The following is a 24,765-nucleotide window of genomic DNA, read 5'->3' as shown; positions in this document are numbered from 1 at the left end:
ATTCAAGTATAAACACCATGGGACCACGCAGCCGTCATACCGCTCAGGAAGGAGACGCATTCTGTCTCCTAGAGATGAACGTACTTTGGTGCGAAAAGTGCAAATCAATCCCAGAACAACAGCAAAGGACCTTGTGAAGATGCTGGAGGAAACCGGTACAAAAGTATCTATATCCACAGTAAAACGAGTCCTATATCAACATAACCTGAAAGGCCGCTCAGCTAGGAAGAAGCCACTGCTCCAAAACCACCATAAAAAAGCCAGACTACGGTTTGCAACTGCACATGGGGACAAAGATTATACTTTTTGGAGAAATGTCCTCTGGTCTGATGAAACAAAAATAGAACTGTTTGGCCATAATGACCATCGTTATGTTTTGAGGAAAAAGGGGAAGGCTTGCAAGCCGAAGAACACCATCCCAACCGTGAAACACGGGGGTGGCAGCATCATGCTGTGGGGGTGCTTTGCTGCAGGAGGGACTGGTGCACTTCAAAAAATAGATGGCATCACGAGGAAGGAAAATAATGTGGATATATTAAAGCAACATCTCAAGACATCAGTCAGGAAGTTAAAGCTTGGTCGCAAATGTGTCTTCCAAATGGACAATGACCCCAAGCATACTTCCAAAGTTGTGGCAAAATGGCTTAAGGACAACAAAGTCAAGGTATAGGAGTGGCCATCACAAAGCCCTGACCTCAATCCTATAGAATATTTGTGGGCAGAACTGAAAAAGCGTGTGCGAGCAAGGAGGCCTACAAACCTGACTCAGTTACACCAGCTCTGTCAGGAGGAATGGGCCAAAATTCAACCAACTTATTGTGTGAAGCATGTGGAAGGCTACCCGAAACGTTTGACCCAAGTTAAACAATTTAAAGGCAATGCTACCGAATACTAATTGAGTGTATGTAAACTTCTGACCCACTGGGAATGTGATGAAAGAAATAAAAGCTGAAATAAATCATTCGCTCTACTATTATTCTGACATTTCACATTCTTAAAATAAGGTGGTGTTCCTAACTGACCTAAGAGAGGGAATTTTTACTAGAATTAAATGTCAGGAATTGTGAACAACTGAGTTTAAATGTATTTGGCTAATGTATATGTAAACTTCCGACTTCAACTGTACATACATTTAAAATGTCACACATAGCCTGCCTACATGTCAGTACATACACACAATATCTAGATCTAATACATAATACAGTGAAAATGACAAAACAAGATATATAAAATTGCTGTGTCTCTTCACAGTCCCTGTACTGTCCCTTTTTGTGGATAAAGTTTGTGAATAAAGTGTGTGGCTTGGTCTGTTGCAGTGTTGGTGGGAAACCAACTCATGTCATTAACCTAGTTCGTACTACAACTTCAGCACGCTATGAAGGTCTACAGTGTGGGTGTGTGTGCATGCAAGATTGGCAGTGATGTTAGTTCCAGTCTGTAGGTGAATGGAGTTGAATCAGGCAGTAGTTGTTTGTCCATTTTGTCATGATTTAAGGTGGTGATTGTTCCTGAGTGATGCTCTGGACACCAGCCATGAGGACTGCTGCGGCTGCCTTTCCTGTACTGCATTTAGCTGGTTAACACACACGGAAACACACACATGGACTTGACACACACAAACTTCGAGCACACCCACATTTGCATGCACGCACACAAACCAGTACACACGCTCAGACACACTCAGACACACACTGTTTAACACATCAGTGTTTAGTGAATACTTGTTGTTTTTGGTGTATGGAGAGAGAGATAAAGGGTGGATAGAGACTGAGTGAGATGTGTCACAAGTAGTAGAACGTTTCTGAGATTTATAAAGTTTTCTCCTTTTGAGCCGGGAGGTGGAACTGGCTTGAGCCAGAAACATTTTAGGGAAAAAAAATGCGTTCATCTAAACTGAATTGTGGCTAAAGTGAGAAAGCCAATGTCGGGTTGTGGTTTGGGCCAAGAGGGAGACGAGGGGAGAGAATGCAGAGAAAAGAAGGGAGGTTGGAGGGGGATAGAGGGGTGGAGGGGAAAGTGAGGGGTTAGGAGTGAGTGATGAAATGTGAGAGAGTGTGGAGGAGTGTGTGCGTGCGTGCGTGTGTGCATGTGTGACTGTTGAGCTACTGCCATGGTTCAAGAGGGGGGAATGAGAAAAATCCAAGATATTTTCCAGAGCTCTGGTTTAGTGGAGTCGAATGCTTTGAGCTGGCTAGAGAGAGGGAGAGAAGGGATGAGAATAGGAGTCTGGACACGCGAGCGCACACACGTTCATTCAGTCAAACACACAGAAAACACACGCGCACAACCACAGTCCGGGATATGGATAGGGTGGAGTGGGTCATGGCTGAGGCTCATTGTTGTCGAGGCAGTCAGGCTTCCTGTTAGAAGCAGGGAGGAGGCCCATCACCACAACACAGCTGTGACACACACAGACACACAATCCAAGACACACATTGTTCTATTTTAGCATCCCTGTTCTCTTTCAAACTCCTACACGTCATTTTCTGGCATGGAAAAGCAGCACTTTCACACAGTATTTACTCCAGATGAGCAGAATCCAGTAAAAACAGTCATAAAAATAATAATCTTACACACTCTTACTCATAGAAGTCACCCTCCCCATCATTCCTTCTCACAAACGCAACCCAACGGTTTTGTACTACATTGCCGGTAAAAGGCAAACAATAGTTCAAGGCACTTATGAAAAATCCTTTGTCTTTAGTGTTTTTCTCATTTTAATTTAATCAAAATCGAATGAAATCAAAGTTTATTGGTCGCATACACAGATTTGCAGATGTTATCGAAAGTGCAGCGAAATGCTTATGTTTCTTGATCCATCAGTGCAGTAATGCCTAGCAATAAAATAAAAAACAATACACATAATCCAGAAAAAATATATATACAGTGAGGGAAAAAAGTATTTGATCCCCTGCTGATTTTGTACGTTTGCCCACTGACAAAGAAATGATCAGTCTATAATTTTAATGGTAGGTTTATTTGAACAGTGAGAGACAGAATAACAACAAAAAAATCCAGAAAAACGCATGTTAAAAATGTTATAAATTGATTTTAGAAAGATTTCTGGATCCCAGGTGTCTTTTATACAGGTAACGAGCTGAGATTAGGAGCACACTCTTAAAGGGAGTGCTCCTAATCTCAGTTTGTTACCTGTATAAAAGACACCTGTCCACAGAAGCAATCAATCAATCAGATTCCAAACTCTCCACCATGGCCAAGACCAAAGAGCTCTCCAAGGATGTCAGGGACAAGATTGTAGACCTACACAAGGCTGGAATGGGCTACAAGACCATCGCCAAGCAGCTTGGTGAGAAGGTGACAACAGTTGGTGCGATTATTCGCAATTGGAAGAAACACAAAATAACTTTCAATCTCCCTCGGCCTGGGGCTCAATGCAAGATCTCACCTGGTGGAGTTGCAATGATCATGAGAACGGTGAGGAATCAGCCCAGAACTACACGGGAGGATCTTGTCAATGATCTCAAGGCAGCTGGGACCATAGTCACCAAGAAAACAATTGGTAACACACTACGCCATGAAGGACTGAAATCCTGCAGCACCCGCAAGGTCCCCCTGCTCAAGAAAGCACATATACAGGGCCGTCTGAAGTTTGCCAATGAACATCTGAATGATTCAGAGGAGAACTGGGTGAAAGTGTTGTGGTCAGATGAGACCAAAATGGAGCTCTTTGGCATCAACTCAACTCGCCATGTTTGGAGGAGGAGGAATGCTGCCTATGACCCCAAGAACACCATCCTCACGTCAAACATGGAGGTGGAAACATTATGCTTTGGGGGTGTTTTTCTGCTAAGGGGACAGGACAACTTCACCGCATCAAAGGGACGATGGACGGGGCCATGTACCGTCAAATCTTGGGTGAGAACCTCCTTCCCTCAGCCAAGGCATTGAAAATGGGTCGTGGATGGGTATTCCAGCATGACAATGACCCAAAACACACGGCCAAGACAACAAAGGAGTGGCTCAAGAAGAAGCACATTAAGGTCCTGGAGTGGCCTAGCCAGTCTCCAGAACTTAATCCCATAGAAAATCTGTGGAGGGAGCTGAAGGTTCGAGTTGCCAAACGTCAGCCTCGAAACCTTAATGACTTGGAGAAGATCTGCAAAGAGGAGTGGGACAAAATCCCTCCTGAGATGTGTGTAAACCTGGTGGCCAACTACAAGAAACGGCTGACCTCTGTGATTGCCAACAAGGGTTTTGCCACCAAGTACTAAGTCATGTTTTGCAGAGGGGTCAAATACTTATTTCCCTCATTAAAATGCAAATCAATTTATAACATCTTTGACATGCGTTTTTCTTGATTTTTTTGTTGTTATTCTGTCTCACTATTCAAATAAACCTACCATTAAAATTATAGACTGATCATGTCTTTGTCAGTGGGCAAACGTACAAAATCAGCAGGGGATCAAATACTTTTTTCCCTCACTGTATCAATTATATATATATATATATATATATATATATATATATATATATATATATATATATCTCAGAACGAGCAATGTCAGAGACTGGAATATAAATATATATACATATAAGGGGCAGCAGGTAGCGGTGAAGAGCGTTGGGCCAGTAACCGAAAGGTTGCTGTTTCGAATCCCTGAGCCGGCAAGGTGAAAGAATCTGCCATTCTGCCTTTGAGTAAGGCAGCAACTGCTCCCCGGGCGCCGACGACGTGGACGTCGATAAAGGTTGCAGACGGTGCAGTTGTTTTGTTGACGTTGAGGGAGAGGTTATTTTCCTAGCACCACTCCTCCAGGGCTCATTGTTTTTGGTAATCAGGCCTACCACTGTTGTGTGGTCAGCAAACTTGATGATTGAGTTGGAGATGTGCGTGGCAGTCATGGGTGAACAGTGAGTACAGGAGGGGGCTGAGAACGCACCCCTGTGGGGGCCCCCGTGTTGAAGATCAGCGTGGCGCAGGTGTTGTTGCCTACCTTCAACACTTGGGGTCAGCCCATCAGGAAGTCCAGTACTCATTTGCATAGGGAGGGGTTCAGACCCAGGGCCCTGAGCTTAGTGGTGAGCTTGCAGGGCACTATGGTGTTGAGGGCTGAGCTGTAGTCGATGAACATCATTCTTACATAGGGTATTCCTCTTATCCAGGTGGGATAAGGCAGTGTGCAGTGCAATGGCGATTGCATCGTCCATGGAGCTGTTGGGGCGATATGCGAATTTCAGTAGGTCTAGTCGGGTAAGGTGGAGGTGATATGGTCCTTAACTAGCCTCTCAAAGCACTTCATGACGACAGAACTGAGTGCTACGGAGCGATAGTCATTTAGTTCAGTTACCTTTGCTTTCTTGGGTACAGGAACAATGGTGGACATCTTGAAGCAAGTGGGGACAACAGACTGGGATATGGAGAGATTGTCCGTAAACACTCCAGCCAGCTGGTCTGCACATCTGAGGACACGGACGTGGCTTGGGAAGCCATCTGGGCCGGCAGCCTTGCAAGGGTTAACACGCTTAAATGACTTACTGATGTAGGCCATGGAGAACGAGAGCACACAGTTTTCGTGAGCGTCGGGGGTCCGCGTCGGCGGCTCGATGTCAACAACTCTACTAGTCCTTCTGTTTCTATACCAGTCATTCTTCCCACTGTTCTCAGAGCAACTCTTTTGTTCCGGCCCATAGGCTTTGCCAGTTCTGGTCTATGTGTGTGTTTGCCAGTTCTGGGCTGTAGAGTGTGTGTGTGTGTGTGTGTGTGTGTGTGTATGTGTGTGTGTGTGTGTGTGTGTGTGGCCCCGAGGTTTGGCATCTCTACCATTGGGAACCACCATGGCTAATTTCAAATCCCTGTAATCTCTATACAGCTCTATGGGAAAGTAGCCATTTTGCATTTAAGCCCCGTATTTGATTTCAGGACTTTGTGCTGGTTTTCTTTAGAGTTGGATGCCCATTGTCAATGTGCTGTGTCTCCAGCCCTAGATGGTGGTGTGTGTTTGAGTACTGTGGGCAGACAGGCAAAGGGTGTGTTCAACTCCCCCTTTTTAAGGTACCCTTACTTTCTATCTCTCTAATCCTTATAATCCCTTTCTCCTCTTTCTCCTCCCACCCTCTTTTTCTTCCCGCGCTCCCCCTCTTTCTACTCCTCTCTCTTTGTCTCTCGCTCGCTTTCTCTCCTTTCTCTCCATATCTCTCTTCTCTCCCTCCTCCATGTATCTCTCTCTCTCTCCTCTCTCTCCCCCCTCCCTCTTCTCTCTCTCTCTCTGTCTCAGGCAGTGGAGAGGGAGCAGGTGGACAGCATTCAGCCCAAGCTGCAGCACGTGAACGCTGTGGGCCAGGGCCTGATCCAGAGTGCAGCCAAACACACAGACACCCAGGCCCTGGAGCACGACCTAGAGACCACCAACCTCAGGTGGAACTCCCTCAACAAGAGGGTAAGTCTGTCTGTCCGTCTGTCCATCGGTCTGTCTGTGCTGATGTTTGGGCTAAGGTTTGAGTGTGTGCGTGCATGCGTTTGTGTCTGACTGAGTATGTATATTTATGTGTTGCGTTTGTTTGGTGTGTTCCGAATGGAATGATGGGTTTGTATGGAATCAGGTTTATGTCTATATGCATGTATACCTGTCCATGTCACTAAAGTACTTGTCCCCCTCACACACTGCATTGTTACTTGACCAGGTTGCAGAGCGCATCGCCCAGTTGCAGGAAGCTCTGTTGCATTGTGGGAAGTTCCAGGATGCCCTGGAGCCTCTTCTGAGCTGGCTGAGTGATACGGAGGAGCTGGTAGCCAATCAGAAACCCCCGTCAGCAGAGTACAGAGTGGTCAAGGCCCAGATCCAGGAACAGAAGGTGAGAGAGAAAGGGATAGATGGAGTGAGGGATTAGTATCTGGATGGAGAGATAGATGTAGTGAGGAACATAGATTTTATTTCAATACCAAGTCTTTTCCCTACATCAGATACTCAGTCATTATGACTAAGAATTTACTGGCCATTAGAGACATTTGGAACCTAGATTTGGATAAAAACAAGCTTAAGAGATTTTATTCATATATTCATTATTTAGAGAATAATAGAATGGGCTATTACTGTTATTCAATTGTCCTTATTTTCACCAAGAGACATTTAACATGTGACAGGGAAACACACTCACACACACCTAATTATCTGGGTGTTTTGGTGGAGGAAAAGCTCAGTTGAGTCTGCCAGTCTGGTTGGCATTCAACACACCAGTTAACACAGATGTCGGATTACAATGTTTTTCAGAGAAACCAAGCGGCAGAAAAAACACAATGTCTGCTCTCACTCTTTATCTGAAACACTTCCCGTGTTTGTGTGTCGAGGAGCACGGCGGATTCAGTCCCCCCCCCCACTCAGTCATGCATGTTTACATCCAGGAAACTGGAAATTAGTGCTGTTTACCGCAGGCTTGTTCAATGTTACTGAACAGTTATGAATGGTTTCAGAAGGGGAAGTACTGCCAAATTGAGCTACTACTCATAGTGGACGTCCTCAAAACAGGAGTGGCCTGATATTTGAGATAGTGTATTGTTGAGGAACACTGCAAAACATTGCGGTATTGAATGTGAAGTTTGTTCTAGCTATCTTACCAACTGCTTTATACCGAAATCCTAGAAGCAGCGACTCTTCTGGTCTTGAATATACCCCTAACCCTAATATACATGCAGAACAAACAGTATGAGAGTTGGTATTATTTGTGGTGTTGAACGTACCGTTTATGTCTCTCATTTCCCAGCTGTTACAAAGACTGCTGGACGACCGCAGAGCCACTGTTCAGATGATCCAGGGAGAGGGAGAGAGGATCGCAGCCACTGCCGAGACCCAGGACAAAGACAAGATCCAGAAACAGCTGGAGAGTCTGGGAGAGAGATGGGGCGAGCTGCTGGAGAAAGCCAGGGCAAGGTAACGTACATTATTGTATGGACACACTACACATAGGAATTGATATAACCGGTCACCATTCATCACATACATGCACCACAGTCAGCAAATACATCTTAACACCACAAAAAGACTCTTACACATGCATAGTGTACACGCATGCATAGTATGCACACGCTCACACTAGCCTACCTACAGTATGCATTACCATTACTTCAGTACACAACCCACACATTCCTGACCGTCACATCTGAATGCTTATTTGGATCCACAATGAGACATTGACATACAAAGGCAACCCAAACGCTCACCACCTCTCTCCCTCCTCCTCCCACCTCTGCAGGCAGTGCCAGTTGGAGGAGCTGCAGACGCTGGCACTCCAGTTCCACGAGGCGGTGGAGCCTCTTGGAGAGTGGCTGAGTGCCACCGAGAGACGCCTGAGCACCGCCGAGCCCATGGGAACCCAGACTTCCAAGATCACCCAGCAGATTACAAAACACAAGGTAACGTGTATGACAGTAACGTGGATGACGGTGTCACAAGGTAACATGTCCCCCTCGAGACACAGGTTGTGTTTTCGGTTTCCTTTGATGAAAAGAGGTGAACAAGGGCAGAAAGGAAGGTATAAGTCTCTGGAATGAAACCAGAGAGTGAAGAGGATGGCACCGGAGTAAACAACTGGTTACATTCCAATGAGAGAAAGAAAGGGAACCCCGGGCTCAACCATTTCCCCCTCATCATTTTGATATGATTTGATATCATTTCAATATTATATTTCATTGACTGTTTTTGTTGTTTAGGATTTTATGTTGTCGTTCTTGAAAGTTATCATGCATATTCAGCTTTCATTCGTTCTTTATGATTTATTATCATCCATTATGATTTCTCATCTGCATCCTCTCATTTCCCTATTGTTTTCTTCTGTTCTCCTTCTTCACCCCTCCCCCTCTTCACACACCCCTCCCCTCCCCTCTACCCCTTCCTCTCCACACACACCACCCCTCCCCTCTACCCCTTCCTCTCCACACACCCCTCCCCTCTACCCCCTTCCTCTCCACACACACCACCCCTCCCCTCTACCCCTTCCTCTCCACACCACCCCTCCCCTCTACCCCTCCCCCTCTCCACACACCACCCCCTCCCCTCTACCCCTCCCCTCTCCACACACACCACCCCTCCCCTCTACCCCTCCCCCCTCTCCACACACACCACCCCACCCCTCCCCTCTACCCTCCCCCTCTCCACACACACCACCCCTCCCTCTACCCCTCCCCCTCTCCACACACCACCCCTCCCCTCTACCCCTCCCCCTCTCACACACACCACCCCTCCCCTCTACCCCTCCCCCTCTCCACACACACCACCCCACCCCTCCCCTCTACCCCTCCCCCTCTCCACACACACCACCCCTCCCCTCTACCCCTCCCCCCTCTCCACACACACCACCCCTCCCCTCTACCCCTCCCCCTCTCCACACACACCACCCCCTCCCCTCTACCCCCTCCCCTCTCCACACACACCACCCCTCCCCTCTACCCCTCCCCCTCTCCACACACACCACCCCTCCCCTCTACCCCTTCCTCTCCACACACCACCCCTCCCCTCTACCCCCTTCCTCTCCACACACACCACCCTCCCCCTCTACCCCTTCCTCTCCACACACACCACCCTCCCCTCTACCCCCTTCCTCTCCACACACACCACCCCTCCCCTCTACCCCTTCCTCTCCCCACACACCACCCCAGGCCGTCCAAGAGTCCGTCTCCTCTAGAGGAGCCGAGGTCGACCGCCTCGAGGCCCTCGGCCAATCCCTGGCGCCCCTCAGCTGCGCGGCCGACCGCGATTGGCTGGGGGAGCGCGTGGGGGTGGTGCGGCTAGGCCACTCAGAGCTCAGTGATTGGTGCCAACACAGGGCCGTCATGCTGGAGCAGGCCCTGGCCAATGCCCAGCTGTTTGGGGAGGATGAGGTGGAGGTGCTCAACTGGCTGGCTGAGGTGGGCCAGAGGCTGGGACAGGTGTCGGTGCAGAGCCACCAGCCGGGGGTCCTCACCCAGCAGCACAAACACACACTGGTACGATACTATAGTTTGGACAGGGAGTAGCTATACTACACAAAATATACTATTAGTAGTATATAGTACACAAAATAGTACACAATAGTATATTAGTACTTAATAGTATATTAGTACTACCGCACTACTGCAGGGAGTATTGTATTGGCTAGTACTGTCTAGACATTGAGTAGCAATATGAATGACTCCTATTACACTCTATAACATAGTTGTCAAACCCATTCCACGGAGGGCAGAGTGTCTGCGGGTTTTCACTCCTCCCTTGTACTTAATTGATGAATTAATGTCACTAATTATTAAGGAACTCCTCACACCGGTAGTCTAGGGCTTCATTAAAAGGAAAAACCCAAAACCTGCAGACACTAGGCCCTCCATGGAATGAGTTTGACACCCCTGCTCTGTAAGGTGTTCATTCTGTTTCTCTCCCCTTCCCCCATCAGTCTCTGAATGAAGAGATCGTGAGCAGGAAGAAGCAGGTTGACCAGGCCATTAAGAACGGACAGGCCCTGCTCAAGCAAACCACCGGTACAGTACAACCTCTTAACTCTGGATACTACATAATCTCTTTGATTCTGGACCAGCTCTCCCCTAGCCCGCATCTAACCATCTTTATCACTAGCCAAACAACCAGAACTGTTCCTGGACCTGTCATTATAACTGCAGATAACCACAGAGCCTTTATTCCACTGACTCTGGGTCTGTTGTTAACCCCCGCAGGTGAGGAGGTTCTGCTGATCCAGGAGAAGCTGGACGGTATCAAGTCTCGCTACGCTGAGATGACGGCCGGGAGCAGCAAAGCCCTCCGCACCCTGGAGCAGGCCCTGCAGCTGAGCACGCGATTCGCCAGCGCCCACGACGACCTCAACCAATGGCTAGACAAGGTGGAGACGGAGCTCAACATCATGGAGCCCGACGCCACGCCAGCCTATCAGGAAAGACAGAAGGTAAATGTGCCTATATATGCTGTGAATACACTGTATATTGTGTAAATATATTTACAGTCTGCAATATTTCCAGATGTTCAGTGGTCATTTCAATTAATGATACACCCAATGATTCTTGAAGAATAACTTATAGGTTCGTTATTCCTTAGCCCAACTGTCTTGCGGTTATTAGTCTTCAACACTGTAGCGTAAATAGGAGTTATATCTTGAGTTGAAGATACTCAATCTCTCTCTCTGTGTGTGTGTGTGTGTGTGTGTTTCTCTTTCCCAGGAGCTGAAGTGTGTGTCAGCGGAGAAACGTCTGGTTTTGGACACGGTCAACGAGGTGGGCAATGCCCTCTTAGACCTGGTGCCTTGGCGTGCCCGTGAGGGTCTGGACCGCCTGGTGGCTGACGCCAACCAGCGCTACCGAACGGCGGACGAGACCATCACCCAGCGGGTACAGCTGGTACAGGCTGCCATCCAGAGGTCACAACAGGTACTGCAATGTGACAAAATGAAATCAATGTCTATTGGGTACTAGCTGCTGAGTCCATTCAGTGATCGTATACGTTTGCAGTGGATGATGGTGTTGATAGTCAAAGGTGGGCCAAATTGTGTAAGTTCAGGATTTGAATAGTTTTGATTTTTATGTCTTCTTTCTCTGTGTCTATCTTGGTCTGTATGGTGTGTAGAAGTAATCCATGAGGTTTCTGCTGTCGTTGTCATGAAGAGGATGATGCTAATGTTGTAGCATTTCCCTCTGGTCTCTTAGCATGAGGTGGCTGTGTGTAATGCTAACTACTGTAAATGCTAATAACATCTCACTCTGTCAGTTGAATTTGTTTGTATTTTTTTATTTAACCTTTATTTAACCAGGTAAGACAGTTGAGAGCAAGTTCTCATTTACAACTGTGACCTGGCCAAGATAAAGCAAAGCAGTGCGATTAAAAACAACAACAACACAGTTACATATGGAATAAACAAAACGTACAGTCAATAACACAATAGAAAATCTATATACAGTGTGTGCAGATGTAGTAAGTTATGGAGGTAAGGCAATAAATAGGCCATAGTGCAAAATAATTACAATTTAGTATTAACACTGGAGTGATAGATGTGCAGAAGATGATGTGCAAATGGAGATACTGGGGTGCAAATGAGCAAAATAAATAACAATGTAAATAACAATATGGGGATGAGCTAGTTGGGTGGGCTAATTACAGATGGGCTGTGTACAGGTGCAGTGATCGGTAAGCTGCTCTGACAACTGATGCTTAAAGTTAGTGAGGGAGATAAGTGTCTCCAGCTTCAGAGATTTTTGCAGTTCGTTCCAGCCATATGAGGCAGAGAACTGGTAGGAATGGCGGCCAAAGGAGGTGTTGGCTTTGGGGATGACCAGTGAGATATACCTGCTGGAACGCATACTACGGGTGGGTGTTGCTATGGTGACCAATGATCTAAGATAAGGCGGGGATTTGCCTAGAAGTGATTTATAGATGACCTGGAGCCAGTGAGTTTGGCGACAAATATGTAGTGAGGGCCAGCCAACGAGAGCGTACAGGTCACAATGGTGGGTAGTATATGGGGCTTTGGTGACAAAACGGATGGCACTGTGATAGACTACATCCAATTTGCTGAGTAGAGTGTTGGAAGCTATTTTGTAAATGACATCGCCGAAGTCAAGGATCGGTAAGATAGTCAGTTTTACGAGGGCATGTTTAGCAGCATGAGTGAAGGAGGCTTAGTTGCGAAATTGGAAGCCGATTCTAGATTTAGCTTTGGATTGGAGATGCTTAATGTAAGTCTGGAAGGAGAGTTTACGGTCTAACCAGACACCTAGGTATTTGTAGTTGTCCACATATTCTAAGTCAGACCCGCAGAGAGTAGTGATTCTAGTCGGGACGGGCGGGTGCAAGCAGCGTTCGATTGAAGAGCATGCAGTGTGGGGAAGCTGTGTGTGCCATGCTAACTGTGTGTATCTCTCTGTGCCTCAGTATGAGGAAGCGGTGGACGCAGAGCTGACCTGGGCTGGGGAGACTGAGAGGAAGTTATCTTCCCTAGGTCCTCTGAGTCTGGAGCCTGACGTCACCGTGGCCCAGCTACAAGTCCAGAGGGCCTTCAATATCGACATCATCCGACACAAAGACACCGTGGACCAGCTACTCAACACCAGGGACGACATCCTGGAGACATGCAGTGACCAGCAGAGAGACGCTCTGATGGTGAGGAGAGTGGGACGAAGGGTTTGGGGAGAGCGAAAGTGGGCAGAGAAATGCAGAGAGTCAGTGAGAAGGGTGAAAGGCTTCCAAACAGGCCAAGAGGACTTTTGTAACATAAGCAATGACTAATTTAAGAAAAGTTAATTCACAGGAAAATCAAATGACATGATCGATGTATTATTATAATGTTATTAAATATTATAAACAAGGAAGGAAATATTGTGTTTTGGGCTCGATATACAAGTAGGGAAATACTCTTTGTGCTTGAAGTAAAATAGCACAACAATAGTACACAAAATAGGAAATATTCAGGTGATTTTTGCCTAGTTACCAAATGTGAACCATTCTAACACCTTTTCCTCCCTTCGCTCTCCTCAGGTGAAGACTGACTCGCTGTCTGCCCACTACGAGGCGGTGAGCCAGCGGCACCAGGAGCGTTTCTCAGCCCTGGAGCAGGCCCAGGTCCTGGTGGCCCGCTTCTGGGAGACCCAGGAGGAGCTGGAGCCCTGGCTGGGGGAGACGGAGACCCTTATCGCCCAGCTGCCCCCACCCGCCATCGACACAGAGGCCCTGCGACTACAACAGGAGCAGATGAGGGTGAGGAGGGAGGGAGGAATGGGAGGAGGCAGAAAGGGGGAGGAGTGGGAGTAGGCTCTAATTGCTGTATTTTAACTCATGTCCTCGTGAAAAGATGTATCATGTCGAATACGTTCCTAACACTTCTACTCTTTATCTTTTGCCTTTTTCATTTCTCTTTCTCTGTCTGTGTGGTACTCCAACTGTACCACTCTCTCAATCACTCTATCCATCTTCCTCTTTACTGATTGTCCACTCTTTCTACCTCTTGGTTCTTCCTCCCTCCATCTTTCCTCCAGCTCCTGAGGGAGTCCATAGCGGAGCACAAGCCCCACATCGACAAGCTGCTGAAGATCGGCCCCCAGCTGGCCGTTCTGAGTCACCAAGAGGGGGCCACCGTGAGGCAGCGCTACAGCGACGCCGAGAAACGCTACATGGCCATCAAGGAGGAGGTCAAGGGTCGCGCCACCACCCTGGACGAGGCTGTGTCTCAGTCTGCACAGGTATGGTTTCGTAAAAGTGAATTTGAAATCGGTTTGTAGCTCGAAAGTGTTTCAATTGTCAAAGCTTGTGTCTGCCGATTGCTGCCCCAATACAACCGAGCTTACGGCATACATATGAGGAAATCTGACGACTTCCTTATATGGATGCCGTAAGCCTTGTTATGTCCATATTTGGAAGTCTTCCAATTTCCTAATATGGATGCCGTACGTACAATCTAGCTGCTAATGGCATGATGAGGTCAATGTAATGTTACAATTTACACTGCTCTTCCACTAGAGAGCAGTGTGGTATTTATTTGACCAATACTCAAACTATAGTGTGATGGTGCACTGGACTCTTTACTTGGAACTGTGTTTTGGCTCTTTTTTCTAATTTCCATTAAATGAATGGAAGAGAACTAGACAATGTTATAACTTATTCTTGCGCTCCAAGAAATGTTGCAATGATCTTCAAAAGTCTTAGTCATAATATGATAGTAGTGGTAGTAATAGTTGCTATTTGCTAAAGCTACACAGCTTCATTGCTACCCTTAATAGTAAATCAATTGTTATATACAATTTTCCTATTTCCATAAGTAGCATTCACATTTTATTTCAGTAGTTCTCTTGTCAAATGCTCTCTCATAACACCTCATTTCATAAATCATGAGCCACCATTGATTATGAAGGAGTGCTAAGCTGATTGTTGCTGCTGTTGATATTGCTTGGCCAGAGTGTGTGCATGTCACTGATCTAACACAACGTATTGTTTCTCTACCTCCCATCCCTAATGGACCATATCACCCACTCCCTCTCTCTATGCATCCCTCTCTCTCTATTTTCATTCCTCCTAAACCACCAACCTCCATACCTCTCTATCCCCCCCACCTAAATTCCCAACCCTCCCTTGTGCCTTACATTTCCCCCTCTCCTTGCACTCCCCCACCCCTCCATCCTTCCATCCCTCCCTCCCTGATTTGCGCCATCCATCCCTCCGTCCTGCCTCTCACTCATTGTGGATGTGCTGTGTGTTTTGACCCACCATTTCCTCCATCCATCATCACTGCTCACTGCAATCACCCAGCTGGTAGAGGTAAGACCACTGACTGACCTGTACTGTATTACTGATGCCAACCGGCCACAACGTGACTTAGTAACCATAGTACTGACCAAGATGTACTGACACACCAAATGACACAATTTACAGGAATGTGTTTGTTAGTTATTAGAATTCCTTCCTGCGTGAATCTTGTGTCTAGGCTCAGACAACCCGCCATAACTCCCAAGTATACTTTGTCCAATCTCTCTCCTCTTTCCCAATTAGTGTGTTTTGATATGTTTGTAAATTGGCAATTCCTGTCCTTTTTAGTAGCTTTAGGCTTGTCCTCTTCTCTGTTCCAGTCCATGTTACCCATTTTGACATTGCTCAAATGCAGTTATTTACCAGAAACGTCCATATAGTCTTTATCAACAACCACTTAGTGAGGCTGTGGTAATAGTTTGTGCTGATTGAAAGTTGGGTGCAGTATTCCTAACAAAGTTAACTTTATTAATGTATAGTAAATACATCAATAATACTCCCACACCTTGAATCACATGACCCTCCAAGTATCCAAATTACATGGTATTTTTCAGTAGGAGCTCAGCATTTTCGCACTGTCAAAATGTCACCCCTCCCTTCCGAATACATATACGAATGTATAATAATATGAATAAAACCCTTAAAGGCTCTGCATGGTCAATCCGCCTTCTGCAGTGGCTGTACAGCATTTACTGCGATACGGCCTCTGTAGAAGTCAGGGCATTCATACTTCTTCCGCTTCGAAGAGCTGTTGAGAAGGAAGTTGTCAAGGAAGTGAGTTTGTGTTTGTATAGGACCTCCCACCCCCACCGACCGTCAACCTATCATGTCAATGCGGAGCTATACGGAGCCCTCCGCATTGTTACAGAAATTGGTAGGCGCACGGCATCGTCGTATGGAGCTCGATTTGGCCTCCGGAGGCTCTGCAATTTACATTTACATTTTAGTCATTTAGCAGACGCTCTTATCCAGAGCGACTTACAGTTAGTGAGTGCATAAATTTTTTCATACTGGCCCCCCGTGGGAAATGAACCCACAACCCTGGCGTTGCAAGCGCCATGCTCTACCAACTGAGCTACACGGGGCCACTTGCGTGACACCCTCCATTCGGAGCCTCTGGACAGCATTGCCGGATCGAGCAGCTATTAGTCACACTACCCACCTCCTCTTCTTAACCCTCTCTCTCCACCCCTCCCTCTTCCCCCCCAGTTCCACGACAAGATGGACCCCCTGTTGGAGACCCTGGAAGGGGCCGTGCAACGCCTCCGCTCCCCTTCTCCCGTGGCGGCAGAGGTGGATAAGATCCGGGAGCAGCTGGCTGAGCACAAGGCAACAGGGCTGGAGCTGGACAAACTGCTGCCCTCCTTCTCTGCCCTTTGTGCCCGCGGCGAGGAGCTCATCAGTAGAGCAGCCCACGACGACCCTGCCGCTCAAGGCAAGGGCCTAAAACACACACAGATACACTTACATATACTGTGTGTGTACACACACACACACATAAACACAATCACACATGAACGCATAAACAAAAATAAATGCACATACATCACCCAGGGGCACACACACATGACCAGCCCTAGGTAGAGACAATGACTCCTACACAGGACCCCAGTATAAAAAGAGATGCGCTAAAACAATGTGCATGCACACACTCACACTGTACTACAATGATCCCACTGACAAACCTGATTCGTCTCATCCTTTTTTTTATTCAACAAAGTTTATTTTAAACACAGACACCCAGAAACACAAAGGCGCCGATTCACAAACACTTATGAACTTTTGACGACTCACATGACGACACCGCCATCCCCCCGCCAAAAAACCCTCCGGCTTTGACACACCACGCCTCCATCCATTTCTCAGTGCACCACTTCATAACTATGAATGAGTGCTCTGTGCAGTGGTAGTGGGAGTGTACCCTATTGACTGACTCTAAAAGACTCCACTGTTGAGGGCTAGTCACTAGATGGCCATGCTAGAAGGGACAAAAGCAGCAATAACGTCAGAACTTATAAGCAAGTACATTTGCTATTTGTCGTAATGTTATGGTTCGGTTCAGGGTAAAATAATTAATAATAACTTATTACATAAAATTCCTCCATCCATTTTTACATAGCTAATAGCAAATAGTGACAATTCTGTCCTTTCAAGCATGGACAAAAAACACCACGCTTCCAGATTAATTCCGAACTCTCCCATCCCCTTCTTTCCCCCTCCCAGCCGTGCATTCCCGTCTCCTGCGTCTGCGCTCCCTGTGGGATGAGATCCGGCAGAGGGCTGAGGAGCGGGAGGGGAAGCTGACGGACGTCTTGGACCTGGCTGGGAAGTTCTGGGCCGACATGGCGGCGCTACTGAGCACGCTCCGTGACTCGCAGGACATCGTCAAGGAGCTGGAGGACCCCGGGGTGGACCCCTCCCTCATCAAACAGCAGATAGAGGCAGCAGAGGTACGTATGGAGAGGGGGATGGAGGGTTACTAAGAGAGAGGAAGGGGACAATGGTTATTGAAAGAGAGAGGGAGGAGAAAAGTGAGAGAGAAAAATATATTGAGGCAAAGCGCATGTTTGTAGCAACAATATTGAATACACAAGGAAAGCATAGCAAGATGTTCAGACGCTAAAATGTGGAGCAATGGAGTCTTCTGAGGTAGGAATATGGGACCAAACAGCACACTGAGAGAGGGGGGTGTAAGAAAAATAGAGAATATGAAGATAAAGTGGGGAAATATGACGGAATGTTATTAGCTATGTAACTGCCTATATAGCTTCTGATTGAAACATGCAATGTATTTGTACTGTGGTTAGCTCAGAGGTAGGAAGGGGAGAGAATATGCAGAGGTAGTTACTGATGATTGTGACGACTGTTGGGTTGTCTGGTCTGTCCAACTGTGCTGATGTCTGTGTGTCTCTCATCAGGCCATCAAGGCCGAGACAGACGGGCTGAGGGAGGAGCTGGAGTTTGTACGAACCCTTGGGGCTGACCTCATCTTCGCCTGCGGAGAAACGGAGAAACCTGAGGTCAAGAAGACCATCGACGAGGTGAGAGGAGTACAGCATGACAACTTCAACACTTAAGACAGGATCAAACAAATCAAGAACAATAATCATTAATGGACTCGTTGCATTATCTTTCTTGTGTCTATGTTCTCTGTTTTATGTCTTTTTATTGCAGTATATGTTTTATCTTTCCTCTCTTCTTCCTTCTCTGTATCCGTTTCTCAGATGAATGCCGCCTGGGACGGCCTGAACCGGACGTGGAGAGAGAGGATGGAGAGGTTGGAGGAGGCCATGACGGCATCTGTGCAGTACCAGGATGCATTGCAGGTCAGTGTCCCAGAATGCATCACTCTTTCAGCTCAGTGTGTCAGATAATTAAATAATTTTAATTAAATAATTTGGTATTTATAATAATAATAATAATAATAATAATAATATGCCATTTAGCAGACGCTTTTATCCAAAGCGACTTACAGTCATGCGTGCATACATTTTTTTTGTGTATGGGTGGTCCCGGGGATCGAACCCACTACCTTGGCGTTACAAGCGCCGTGCTCTACCAGCTGAGCTACAGAGGACCACATTGCACTAGTTCTTTAGGAATGTAGATGCGTAGAAATGTATAATGTTATGAAGTAGAGGCATTTATAGGTATCAGGACATAGATCGGCATTATATTTTTCAGAAGTTAGATTGTCTCATTTGTCTCTCTCTCGTGTGTGTGTGTGTGTGTGTGTGTTGCAGGGCATGTTTGACTACCTGGACAACACAGTGATCAAGCTCTGTGACATGTCCACTGTGGGCACTGATCTGGGAACTGTCAAACAGCAGATCGAAGAACTCAAGGTTTGAATCATAATCGACTTTTGTCATGTAGCTTTGATATAAATACTATACTTAATATATTCCAATAAAAGTTTTTATCATCCTCCAAATATTTATAATCTTTATTGTACTTAAAAAAACGGTTTTGATGAAAATACAAAATCCTCGGTAAGTCAAAAATACTCTCTTGGTTAATAGTTAACTATCACTAATGATAAGCAAACTGCTAGTACAGGCCTGACTCCTCTCCTCTCCTGTGAGCAGCAGTACAAGGTGGAGGTGTACCAGCAGCAGATAGACATGGAGAAGCTGTGCCACCAGGGGGAGCTGCTGCTCAAGAAGGTCTCGGACCAGACCGACAGAGACATGATCCAGGAGCCCCTCACGGAGCTCCGACACCTCTGGGACAACCTGGGGGACAAGATCACTCACAGACAGGTACGCAAACTATGCATTGACCTGTTTTACCCAGTGACTTCCTAACTATTGTAGAGTAGGGGAAGTAGCTACAGTAGCTCTTCAGCCCCCCTGTCTAAAAGAACGCCTTCAGACCTCCGGTCGTCTGGAACTCAGACTCACTGTTGGCTAGCAGTGCTACGCTGTTGAAGTGAACCCAATATTTGCCAAATGAAGTTTGTCAGTTAAACACATAGAAATATTGATTATATTTCTATGGTTACACACGCATAATAGATTCTACCATTACAAGTTGTAAAGATATTAAAATTAATTGATGCCTCAGATATGTACAGTGGCTTGCGAAAGTATTCACCCGCCTTGGCATTTTTCCTATTTTGTTGCCTTACAACCTGGAATTAAAATAGATTTTTTGGGGGTTTGTATCATTTGATTTACACAACACCACTTTGAAGATGCAAAATATTTATTGTGAAACAAGCAATAAATAAGACAAAAAAAACGGAAAACTTGAGCGTGCATAACTATTCACCCCCCCAAAGTCAATACTTTGTAGAGCCACCTTTTGCAGCAATTACAGCTGCAAGTCTCTTGGGGTATGTCTCTACAAGCTTGGCACATCTAGCCACTGGGATTTTTGCCCATTCTTCAAGGCAAAACTGCTCCAGCTCCTTCAAGTTGGATGAGTTCCGCTGGTGTACAGCAATCTTTAAGTCATACCACAGATTCTATATTGGATTGAGGTCTGGGCTTTGACTAGGCCATTCCAAGACATTTAAATGTTTCCCCTTAAACCACTCAAGTGTTGCTTTAGCAGTATGCTTAGGATCATTGTCCTGCTGGAAGGTGAACCTCCATTCCAGTCTCAAATCTCTGGAAGACTTTCCCTGTATTTAGTGCCATCCATCATTCCTTCAATTCTGACCAGTTTCCCAGTCCCTGCTGATGAAAAACATCCCCACAGCATGATGCTGCCACCACCATGCTTCACTGTGGGGATGGTGTTCTCGAGGTGATGAGAGGTGTTGGGTTTGCACCAGACATAGCGTTTTCTTTGATGGCCAAAAAGCTCAATTTTAGTCTCATCTGACCAGAGTACCTTCTTCCATATGTTTGGGGAGTCTCCCACATGCCTTTTGGCGAACACCAAACGTGTTTGCTTATTTTTTTCTTTAAGCAATGGCTTTTTTTCTGGCCACTCTTCCATAAAGCCCAACTCTGTGGAGTGTACAGTTTAAAGTGGTCCTATGGACAGATACTCCAATCTCCGCTGTGGCGGTTTGCAGCTCCTTCAGGGTTATCTTTGGTCTCTTTGTTGCCTCTCTGATTAATGCCCTCCTTGCCTGGTCCGTGAGTTTTGGTGGGCGGCCCTCTCTTGGCAGGTTTGTTGTGGTGCCATATTCTTTCCATTTTTTTATAATGGATTTAATGGTGCTCCGTGGGATGTTCAAAGTTTCTGGTATTTTTTTATAACCCAACCCTGATCTGTACTTCTCCACAACTTTGTCCCTGACCTGTTTGGAGAGCTCCTTGGTCTTCATGGTGCCGCTTGCTTGGTGGTGCCCCTTGCTTAGTGGTGTTGCAGACTCTGGGGCCTTTCAGAACAGGTGTATATATACTGAGATCATGTGACACTTAGATTGCACACAGGTGGACTTTATTTATCTAATTATGTGACTTCTGAAGGTAATTGGTTGTACCAGATCTTCTATAGGAGCTTCATAGCAAAAGGGGTAAATACAAATGCACGCATCACTTTTCCGTTATTTTTTCATTTGTTATTTTTATTCATTTCACTTCACTAATTTGGACTACTTTGTGTATGTCCATTACATGAAATCCAAATAAAAATCCATTTAAATTACAGGTTGTAATGCAACAAAATAGGAAAAACGCTAAGGGGGATGAATACTTTTGCAAGGCACTGTACATTATATTACACATTGCAATGCAATACAATCCAACATGGTTTCTGAATAACCACTGTTTTCCCTATTCTGTTTCCTACAGCATAAATTGGAGGGTGCTCTCCTGGCGCTAGGTCAGTTCCAGCATGCCTTGTCTGAGCTGCAGTCCTGGCTTAGTCACACCCACTCCACCCTGGACACGCAGAGACCCATCAACTCCGACCCCAAGGCCATCGAGATAGAACTGGCCAAACACCACGTACGTCTACCTCTCTACATCTATCCCTCCCACGCGCTTACTTATCCTCTCCATTTCTTCTTTACGCCTTAATTTCTAGACTCTTAACGACCAGTTTCCCACATCCAGATTAAGCCAATCCTGGACTAAAAAGCACTTTCAATGGAGATTCTCCATCAGGAAATCGGTCTTATTAGCTTATCTCTACCTCTCTCTCATCTCTCCTCAATCTCCCCTCCATATCACCCTCACTTCTGTTATTTTCCCTTATAGATTATGCGTTACGCCATTTTGTGCCAGAATGCTTGCTTCACATCAATTATTGCATTGGAGAACTGTAACTTACACACCCTCCCTCCAACTCTCTCTCTTTCAGGTGCTGAGGAACGACGTGTTGTCCCATCGCTCCACGGTGGAGACGGTGAACGCGGCAGGGGCTGAGCTGCTGGAGTCCAGTCCCGGGGATGAGGCCAACCACCTCCGCGACCAGCTGGACCACCTCAACCGCGGCTGGGAGAACCTGCTACTCAAGTCCCAGGACCGGCAGAAACTACTGGAGGCTGCACTGCACCAGGTAGGAAGGATACAGGAGGACTGGGCTGAGAAGAGAGGCCCTAGTTATGAGTACTGTCTGAGTTAAGCGAAAAGAAGGAATGACATCATTTCTATCAATTTCTTCTTACCCCTCCATGTAATTATATTTCTATATTATGGGTTTCCATCTTGTACAAATAAGATTATCAAGTTGCACTAGCAAAATAGGTTATTTACCAGTTAAGTAAAGGTTTAAATACTGTACTAAATCTTAACTAAGCTAAAACCATGGGGCAAATGAATGAACGACACAGCAGCACTGCCATTAACGCACAACTCATGACTTCCCGTCTTGTTCCCTCTCGTCCCTCGTTCCCCAGGCGGAGGGTTTCCATGGTGAGCTGGAGGAGTTCCTGCAGTGGATGAGGAGGACAGAGAGCCAGCTGTCTGCAGCCAAACCCACAGGTGGCCTGCCTGAGACCGCACGGGAGCAGCTGCAGCAGCACCTGGTAATACTAGGGTTACATGTTATGATACTGCACCCTACCCATACATACACTAGATATGATGTGATGGAGACAACACATGGTAATGGGGATAAATGTTATGACACTGCATCCTCCCCATACATACAGTGATGGAAAAAAGTATTTGATCCCCTGCTGATTTTGTACGTTTGCCCACTGACAAAGGCATGATCAGTCTATAATTTTAATGGTAGGTTTATTTGAACAGTGAGAGACAGAATAACAACAAAAAAATCCAGAAAAACACATGACAAAAATGTTATACATTGATTTGCATTTTAATGAGGGAAATAAGTATTTGACCCCTCTGCAAAACATTACTTAGTACTTGGTGGCAAAACCCTTGTTGGCAATCACAGAGGTCAGACGTTTCTTGTAGTTGGCCACCAGGTTTGCACACATCACAGGAGGGATTTTGTCCCACTCCTCTTTGCAGAGCTTCTCCAAGTCATTAAGGTTTCGAGGCTGACGTTTGGCAACTCGAACCTTCAGCTCCCTCCACAGATTTTCTATGGGATTAAGGTCTGGCCACTCCAGAACCTTAATGTGCTTCTTCTTGAGCCACTCCTTTGTTGCCTTGGCCGTGTGTTTTGGGTCATTGTCATGCTGGAATACCCATCCACGACCCATTTTCATTGCTCTGGCTGAGGGAAGGAGGTTCTCACCCAAGATTTGACGGTACATGGCCCCGTCCATCATCCCTTTGATGCAGTGAAGTTGTCCTGTCCCCTTAGCAGAAAAACACCCCCAAAGCATAATGTTTCCACCTCCATGTTTGACGATAGGGATGGTGTTCTTGGGGTCATAGGCAGCATTCCTACTCCTCCAAACACGGCGAGTTGAGTTGATGCCAAAGAGCTCGATTTTGGTCTCATCTGACCACAACACTTTCACCCAGTTCTCCTCTGAATCATTCAGATGTTCATTGGCAAACTTCAGACGGGCCTGTATATGTGCTTTCTTGAGCAGGGGGACCTTGCGGGCGCTGCAGGATTTCAGTCCTTCACGGCGTAGTGTGTTACCAATTGTTTTCTTGGTGACTATGGTCCCAGCTGCCTTGATCATTGACAAGATCCTCCCGTGTAGTTCTGGGCTGATTCCTCACCGTTCTCATGATCATTGCAACTCCACGAGGTGAGATCTTGCATGGAGCCCCAGGCCGAGGGAGATTGACAGTTATTTTGTTTCTCTTCCATTTGCGAATAATCGCACCAACTGTTGTCACTTTCTCACCAAGCTGCTTGGCGATGGTCTTGTAGCCCATTCCAGCCTTGTGTAGGTCTACAATCTTGTCCCTGACATCCTTGGAGAGCTCTTTGGTCTTGGCCATGGTGGAGAGTTTGGAATCTGATTGATTGATTGCTTCTGTGGACAGGTGTCTTTTATACAGGTAACAAACTGAGATTAGGAGCACTCCCTTTAAGAGTGTGCTCCTAATCTCAGTTTGTTACCTGTATAAAAGACACCTGGGAGCCAGAAATCTTTCTGATTGAGAGGGGGTCAAATACTTGTTTCCCTCATTAAAATGCAAATCAATTTATAACATTTTTGACATGCGTTTTTCTGGATTTTTTTGTTGTTATTCTGTCTCTCACTATTCAAATAAACCTACCATTAAAATTATAGACTGATCATTTCTTTGTCAGTGGGTAAACGTACAAAATCAGCAGGGGATCAAATACTTTTTTCCCTCACTGTATGTTTACCATTCATTATGGAGGTTATTCACTGTTCATCCATTCAACTCTTTGAAAACATGTGTGTGTGTCTGTAGGAGCTCCAGACCCAGTTGGCCCAGCGCGCTGAGCAGTACAACCGACTGCTGGACGCAGGAGAGTCCATGTTGCTGTCCCGTGGGGGGGAGGAGGGCGGCCCCGGAGCTGGTACGACCCAGACCCAACAGAACCTGGCCCTGCTGCAGAACAAGTGGGCCAGCCTGAACACCAAGATGGACGACCGCAGGGTAAGAGAAGAAGCTTCTGTTCTGAGACATGAATAAAAGACTATAAGTAAGAGCTTCTTCTTTACTTCTGTAAAAAAAACATGAAGAAGACCAAAAGCCAAAACGCATTTATTTTTAACTTGTAACAATAAAGA

The 24,765-nt window shown here is 46.3% G+C and overlaps 1 protein-coding gene across 15 annotated transcripts in view; it reads left to right on the top strand.

Annotated features, from left to right (window-relative positions):
* The window catches only part of LOC121572490 (microtubule-actin cross-linking factor 1-like), a 257,852-nt gene that overhangs the window by 213,304 nt on the left and 19,783 nt on the right, over positions 1–24,765 (top strand). For 11 of the 15 annotated variants that reach the window (XM_045221763.1, XM_045221764.1, XM_045221765.1 and 8 more), the window contains 22 exons: positions 6,237–6,398; positions 6,643–6,813; positions 7,720–7,886; positions 8,209–8,368; positions 9,611–9,937; positions 10,378–10,462; positions 10,655–10,881; positions 11,153–11,359; positions 12,858–13,085; positions 13,461–13,679; positions 13,958–14,161; positions 15,225–15,233; positions 16,431–16,656; positions 17,445–17,671; positions 18,140–18,262; positions 18,446–18,547; positions 18,965–19,066; positions 19,310–19,483; positions 21,473–21,628; positions 21,984–22,181; positions 22,522–22,650; positions 24,443–24,631. In XM_045221763.1, the coding sequence (XP_045077698.1) occupies positions 6,237–6,398; positions 6,643–6,813; positions 7,720–7,886; positions 8,209–8,368; positions 9,611–9,937; positions 10,378–10,462; positions 10,655–10,881; positions 11,153–11,359; positions 12,858–13,085; positions 13,461–13,679; positions 13,958–14,161; positions 15,225–15,233; positions 16,431–16,656; positions 17,445–17,671; positions 18,140–18,262; positions 18,446–18,547; positions 18,965–19,066; positions 19,310–19,483; positions 21,473–21,628; positions 21,984–22,181; positions 22,522–22,650; positions 24,443–24,631 (3,792 nt within the window). The remainder of the gene's footprint in view (positions 1–6,236; positions 6,399–6,642; positions 6,814–7,719; positions 7,887–8,208; positions 8,369–9,610; positions 9,938–10,377; positions 10,463–10,654; positions 10,882–11,152; positions 11,360–12,857; positions 13,086–13,460; positions 13,680–13,957; positions 14,162–15,224; positions 15,234–16,430; positions 16,657–17,444; positions 17,672–18,139; positions 18,263–18,445; positions 18,548–18,964; positions 19,067–19,309; positions 19,484–21,472; positions 21,629–21,983; positions 22,182–22,521; positions 22,651–24,442; positions 24,632–24,765) is intronic. The other 4 variants (XM_045221752.1, XM_045221755.1, XM_045221761.1 and 1 more) reach the window with 3 other exon arrangements.

Source organism: Coregonus clupeaformis, chromosome 8, assembly GCF_020615455.1.
Source record: "Coregonus clupeaformis isolate EN_2021a chromosome 8, ASM2061545v1, whole genome shotgun sequence".
In the NCBI taxonomy this organism is placed as follows: domain Eukaryota; kingdom Metazoa; phylum Chordata; class Actinopteri; order Salmoniformes; family Salmonidae; genus Coregonus; species Coregonus clupeaformis.
Note: the sequence above shows the minus strand (reverse complement) of the source record. Positions and strands in the feature narration are given on the sequence as shown.